Below are 7,500 nucleotides of genomic sequence, written 5' to 3'. Positions count from 1 at the left end.
TTAAGCATTGTTTCTTGTGATATAGGAGTAGCAAACATAAATAAAAGATAAAAGGTAAGGAACAATATTTTCTGCAAACATGAAAGTGAAGAGCACATATATCCACATTAACTTGAGAAAGATATTTTGACCTCAAATACTAATGTTTTTTTCTTGAACATTTAGAAAACTCCTCCACATATTTCTATCAAATCCAACATTACCATTTTATGAAATGTAGTGGAAATTAAGATAACACACACAATCTCGGATTGAGTTCTCGGCGGAAATAAGAAAAAAATCATTATATATTTGATGAGAGAAACAAGGAGAGAGGAGATCTAGTGTGTGAGTATGAGAGAGAGAGAGAGAGAGAGAGAGAGAGAGAGAGAGAGAGAGAGTATTTGTACAACATAAAATACCTTATTATAATTGTTCATTACTTCTTTTATCGTTTATTCAACTTTTTATTTCCTTTCCTAACTGGGCTATTTTTCCTTGTTGGAGCCCTTGGGCTTATAGCATTTCCCAACTAGGGTTGTAGCTTGGCTAGTAATAATAATGATAATAATATAAAAAGAGAAAAAATACACCTAAATAAATATTCGTTCATGTGATAAAAAAGTTATATCATACTTCAAATAAAAGAGGCTAGACTTTAAAGCAGTGATTCTCAACCAGTGTGCCACGGCACACTGGTGTGCCACGAGATTATTTGAAGTGTGCCACGAAATATAGTCATGGCACACCAGAAAATACGAAAAATGGGTATAGATTTTGGTTTCACATGAATGAAAAGTAACGCTTATTGATACTGACAATTATTTAAAATATAGCCTACTTTGCAGTTTACATAAGTAACTTTCAGCTATTTGAGTTCGTCATAATATTTATAATAATTCTACAATTAATAAAAGTTTAATATTATAAGTGGAGATGGCATTCGGTATTGTGATGGGCGTCGTTCTGTCTGGGATGTATGACGAGGTATTGCCTCATGCTTTCAAACCGTTTTTAGTATAGTTCCTTTTGTTTCAACCAAAATAGTTGCATTTTAATGTAGCACTGTGTCTACTTGTAATGAGTATATTGCTATGTTTTTATTGAATTTTGATCTTCAGGCTGCCCGTTGTTGCTATCCTCTGCAATCGATGTTAGGAGTTTAATCACTTCCAAGTTTGATAATTGATATATGTATCATATACGTAATCATCGTAATGTAACCAGATTTGTGAGCTGAAAGAAGGACACTTCCCTCTTGTATATACCGTACATGTGTGTGTGTCTGCATAAAGCACATACATAAATACATACATACATACACAATATGTACATATGTATATATATATATATATATATATATATATGGAATTATAAACACTCACACACACACATGCACACATGTCTCTTGATATAATTATGAATACAATTTACATATCTTTGCCAATAGTTATTTAAATTTTACTTAAAATCATGTGCATGCCTTTTGTTCAGTCTTTGGTAGGTATATTTCTGTAAAAGAAATGCACATCATTTGAAACTCCTGTACTATTAAAAGCTTCACATATAAACAACGTTGGATGAATGTACATGTGAGGATGGATGGTCTATCAACCATTACATAACATCTCTCTCTCTCTCTCTCTCTCTCTCTCTCTCTCTCTCTCTCTCTCTCAGACACGCACACATACAATTCAGTAAATATTGGGGCACACTTATAAGAAAGCAGAACATATTAGTAACATTAAAAAAGTAGGGCATATGTACAATCAGTTAACTGATTTGTTCCGCTCAAAAGCAGAGCTCTGGTCACCTTGCCTATGCGTATCATACGTGTCTGAGTCTTGCTCTCATTGCATACTCTCGGTGTCTTGTTGTCAGTGTCGGTTGAGACAGTTCTTGAGTGGTCATGGTAGTGCACTTCACCAATCACATTACTAGCCTTTTTGTTTCATTCAGTCTGTTGGGGTTTTATGATAATTCCCATTGACCAGTGTATTTGCAGGACAAGAGTACCATGTTTATTGATTTTAGTGCATTCCTTCACAATGGATAAATTTCTTATAAGAAAGGAGGCTAGTGGCAGCCGTGAGTCTGATAGTGAACAATCATTGAACCCAACAAACTCCAATGTAAAAAAGGCAAAAATTCGCCATTATTTAAATAGACAGTATACTGAGAGCTACTTGAAGTTCGGATATTTTTGGTCTGGAGATGCTGCTCAACCAAATCCATTATGTGTAGTTTGCGGCGATAAAATGTCAAATGAATCCATGGTACCAAGTAAGTTAAAGAGACATCTCACTTCTAAACATTCATCTCTGCAGGATAAAGATCTTGTATATTTTCAAAGGCTTTTAGATCAGCAATCGAAGCAGCGCAATGTATTTGAGAAAACAATGACCGCATCAGAAAGGGCTCAGCTTGCTTCAATTGAAGTCGCAGAAATAATAGCATTAAAATCTAAATCTCACATACTTGCTGAGTCAGTTATACTGCCCGCTTGCAAAAAGATTGTTAAATCCATGTTTGGTGAGAAAGCTGAAAAAGAAATTAGCAAAATCCCCTTATCAAATGATACAATACACAGAAGAATTTTAGATTTATCTGAAAATATTGAAAAAAAGGTTCAGAAAAAACTTCAGGATTCTACTTTTGCATTAACTGTTGATGAGTCCATGGATATAAGCAACACTAGTCACTTGCTTGCATTTGTACGTTTTATTGATGGCAGTGAAATAATCAATCAGTTTTTGTGTTGCAAAGGAATGTCAACTACTACTAGAGGTCAAGATAACTGACTACCTTAGAGAAATGAATTTAACATGGAAATCTTGCGTAGGCATTTGCACTGATGGAGCCCCATGTATGACAGGCTGTATTAAAGGATTTGTATCTCTTGCAGAAAAAGAAAACCCAGATCTTATTCGTACTCATTGCTTTTTACACAGAGAAGTTCTTATTTCAAAAAATATCACAAGAAGATTTAAAACTGGTGTTACACCAGCTAGTTGAAATAGTAAATTATATTAAAAGTAGGCCTTTGAAGTCAAGATTATTTGAACAACTATGCAAAGGAATGGACTCCCAGCATGTTAGATTACTAATGCATACCGAAGTTCGATGGCTATCGAAAGGTAAGGTATTAACTCGTGTTCATGAATTACACAAGGAATTAATCGTATTTTTCGACCAAGAAAAGCAGGGAAAATTCTGTGAGCATCTTCGCTGTGAACTTTGGATGTCTAAACTGGAATACCTAACAGAAATATTCAGTCAATTAAACAACACAAACAGTAGCATGAGAGGGAGAAATGAAAATATTCTGACCTCAACAGATAAGTTAGTTGCTCTAAAAAAGAGAATTATTATTTGGAAAAATAGAGCAAGCTCAGGTAATTTTGATATGTTTCCTTCAATGCGTACCACTTGCATTAAAGAAATGATCCCTATTGTTGTTTCTCATCTGACAGCGCTTGATGAAAACATCGACCACTATTTTCCATCACTGAGCACAGAGAAGTATGATTGGATTCGAAATCCTTTCATGAATATTCCCTCTAATATTGGATTACAGTTGTGTGAAGAAGAGGAACTGGCCACCATTTCTAGTGACAGAGATCTAAAAATAAAACATTCTACTGTACCTATTGACTCATTTTGGATATCTGTTCAAGAGGAATATCCCACATTATCTAAAAAAGCTTAATCACTTTTGTTGCAATTTTCTACATCTTACTTATGTGAACTTGGCTTCTCAACCCTAAATAACATCAAAACTAAGAAGCGAGAGAGACTACGCTCAACTGAAGAAGAAATGAGGGTCTGCTTATCACACATTCGACCAAATATTGAGGAAGTCGCCAAAAAACACCAGGCACAAGTTTCACACTAATCATCTTCACAATTTACTCTAAGAAAAAACACTGAAATAAAGTAAGTTCATATTTAAAAGTGTTTTATTTCTTAAGTCTGTAGTTCCATCTCATATTTACAAGTATATATTCTCTTAATTTTTTCTCTTAAATTTTCCAAGTGTGCCGTGATATTATTATAAGATCCTAAGTATGCCATTGGTAAAAAAAGGTTGAGAAACACTGCTTTAAAGGTTATGGTGGCCTGGTGGTAGCGTCCTTGCCTGGTGATTACCAGACGGGTTCAAGTCCCTCTCAAACTAGTTAAGTTCCTCTGGTTGCTGCAACCTTACCATCCTTGTGAGCTAAGAATGGGACGTTTGGGGGAGCCTATACGTCTATCTGCTGCGTCATCAGCAGCCATTGCCGTGCCCTCCTTGGTCCTAGCCTGGATAAAGAGGGGGCTTGGGCGCTGATCATATGTCATGTGGTCAGTCTCTAAGGCACTGTCCTGCTTGATAGGGCAATGTCACTGTCCCTTGCCTCTGCCATTCATGAGCGACCTTTAAACCTTTAAACATTTAAGTGTTCTTACTGTCCTGCTTGATAGGGCAATGTCACTGTCCCTTGCCTCTGCCATTCATGAGCGACCTTTAAACCTTTAAGCGCTCTTACGCCAGAAGAAAAGCAACACATTTTCAAAGCGCATTCTCAATTTGCAACAACAACAATAATTTTACTTAAAAAACCCTTCCTTGAGAAATCACCTGTCACCCCGAAGAGCAGCGAGTGACGTATGCACACCGGGAGGGTCCAGCAGAAAACAATTCATTTTTGCAAGAGAAAAACAAAGGCTTTCTTTTGAGGGTTAGTTCCCCTTATGGCTACAGAAAAAAAGGAAGAAAAAAACATTTGACACATCACTTAACTCGTTGACTATCACAACACATTATTCTGAAAGTGTAGCTGTTCCATGAATTCCAGTTTTAAACCCCTTCCGCACCCACTCTCTCTCTCTCTCTCTCTCTCTCTCTCTCTCTCTCTCTCTAAAAAAAATAGCTGTTTCATGAATTTGTTCTCTCTCTCTCTCTCTCTCTCTCTCTCTCTCAAGCGTAGTTGTGTCATGAATTTTAATTTTATTCTCTCCCCCCCTCTCTCTCTCTCTCTCTCTCTCTCTCTCTCTCTCTCTCTCTCTCAAGCGTAGTTGTGTCATTAATTTTAATTTTATCTCTCTCTCTCTCTCTCTCTCTCTCTCTCTCTCTCTCTCTCTCTCTCTTTCCTTCAAGCAGGGTGAATGCAAATGAATAAGAATTATAAACTGATAATCACTGAATAACTGAGTATAACAAAACTCAAATCTGATCAACATCACCAAAGTAATAACATGAACAAAAACAACACCTCGAAATCCTCAAGTTCAGAAAATTATTCCTCCACTGATGTGAAAATTCCCCGTGAATATAAAACATGATCCAATTCGGGAAAGTAAATACACCAACATTCATGTCACCGTCAATTTCCTAATGGTTAAAGTGAAACTCTCCTTTTCTCTCTTTCCCATTATTCCAATCTGACTAATGGCATCCACCTCACTTAGATAAGAGTTTTGTCACCACATGATAAAAGGATCAACGTTCAGCTCAATCGAGAAATCGTCATACATGTAATGGCACATCAACGAGGATCCAGATATTTTCATCTTCGAAATTGGTGATTTTCATTTGTTCCAATGGTGACTTTTTTCGTTTTCTTTGAGAACCATTAAAAATAAAATTCGTCACCCTCATAAACTAACTGCCTAAGTCATTTTCTTCACTTGTTGGGAAATAAAAACAACAACCTCATTTCCTAATTCTTTATATCATTGTATTGAGCTTCAATTCACAAATTCTAATTTACAAATTCTTCTATTAAGAATTTGTGAATTGAAACTCAAGACAATGATATAAAGAATTAGGAAATGAGAAGGTTTTTTTTTTTTTTTTTTTTTCCCAAAAAGTGGAGAGTTAGTTTAGGAGGGTGACGATTTATAACACCACTTGCACTCATTGCATATCATCTACAACGCTTACAACGTTTTCAGAGGGCTTAAATCAATGGTACTTCTTTCCTCAGATAGTCTTTGCCATGTATATAACGCTGGAGTGTTAATCATAAAATATACCTTAATTTAAGAAAATGAGACATGCGTTCTTGAGGAATTTTCTCCCTTTTATGACAACAATTATAACGATTTCTACAACAAAGACGACTTTGACAACTACGACGGCTTTGAATACGCATGTGGCTCCCAATGAGAAGGTATATAATTCATTTTTAATATCCTTACCATGAAGTTGAGATATATATGTTTGTAACATGTCTGCACATACAATAACATACGAACACTTCACCATCTTCCGTTTCAGATGAAAAGGTTAAAAGGCCCGAGAAGGCAGAGCACATCTGTAACCTAAGCCAAAAAGACAACAGACGAGGGGCTGGATGGAATGTGAGTTACTTTAGCCCGAAAGTGTAGGTAATCCTACATCTTAAAGGAGAAGACTCCGTAGTAGATAACGGTAGAAGGGAGATATTTCAATAAAATAGTGGAAAATTTTTATTTGGTAATGACTTGTGCACCATTACAGGTACTTTGGTTCTAAGTTAATCTTCTTACGCAATGGTAAACAACCTCTATGAATTGTTCATATGTCAAATCAATTACCTAATAATCATTACATAATATATATATATGTATATATATATGTGTGTGTAAATATCAACCACAATGGATTTATCATAAATGAATTTCCCGTGGATATAGATTCCCAAAGGTAGAATTCGGTATTAAATTCAATTGCGGTTAATATTTATTTTAACATCACGAATGTCAGTGATACATATTCATATATATATATATATATATATATGTATATATATATATATATATATACGGTGTATATATAGATACACACACACACACACATATATATATATATATATATGTGTGTGTGTGTGTGTGTGTGTGTATGTAAGTATACATCACGTCCATCCTAGCCAATTAGTCATTTCTGATAAAAACAATCTAAATCCAAATTTCACAATTATTATACATTTCCCTTTACAGTCATCCGTTCACCCTGAGTTAATTTTCCAATTTCCCTTCTGCTAAGGTTTTAACTTTCAAAATGCGTAATTTTATTAATTACAAAAATTGTGAGTAACTAAAGTAATGATTATTCTATATCAAATAATCATTATTATTTCGCAGGTCATTAATAAATACATGCATTAATTCAACAGTCATAAATGGACTTTATATATTTCTAAGTTCTAAGTTTGGTGATGGAAATAATTGTGAATTTCATTTGAATATTATTAAAAAAATAATTTCTAATTTATTATTATCATTATTACTAGATAAGCTACAACCCTAGTTGAAAAAGCAGGATGCTATAAGCCCAAGGGGTTCAACAGGGATAAATAATGATTCAAAGTGTATGAGTGGCCGACAGAGTGAAAGATAGACAAATAGACTGTAATATAATTTAATAGACAGGCAAACAGAGAGAAGAGAGAGAGAGAGAGAGAGAGAGAGAGAGAGAGAGAGAGAGAGAGAGAGAGAAGAGAGAGAGAGAGAGAGAGAGAGAGAGAGAGAGAGAGAGAGAGAGAAATATTCTAAAAA

General features: G+C 35.0%; 1 protein-coding gene across 1 annotated transcript; it reads left to right on the top strand.

The window, feature by feature from the left end:
- Positions 1-2,027: 2,027 nt before the first annotated feature.
- LOC137632443 (zinc finger BED domain-containing protein 5-like) lies at positions 2,028-3,688 on the top strand. Its single transcript, XM_068364373.1, has 3 exons — positions 2,028-2,693; positions 2,885-3,116; positions 3,453-3,688. Exons 1-3 carry the CDS (start codon positions 2,028-2,030, stop codon positions 3,686-3,688), a joined length of 1,134 nt encoding a protein of 377 aa, XP_068220474.1.
- Positions 3,689-7,500: the final 3,812 nt, after the last annotated feature.

This window comes from Palaemon carinicauda, chromosome 41 (assembly GCF_036898095.1).
Source record: "Palaemon carinicauda isolate YSFRI2023 chromosome 41, ASM3689809v2, whole genome shotgun sequence".
In the NCBI taxonomy this organism is placed as follows: Eukaryota; Metazoa; Arthropoda; class Malacostraca; order Decapoda; family Palaemonidae; genus Palaemon; species Palaemon carinicauda.
The sequence above is the reverse complement of the archived record's forward strand: the minus strand, read 5'-3'. Positions and strand labels throughout refer to the sequence as shown.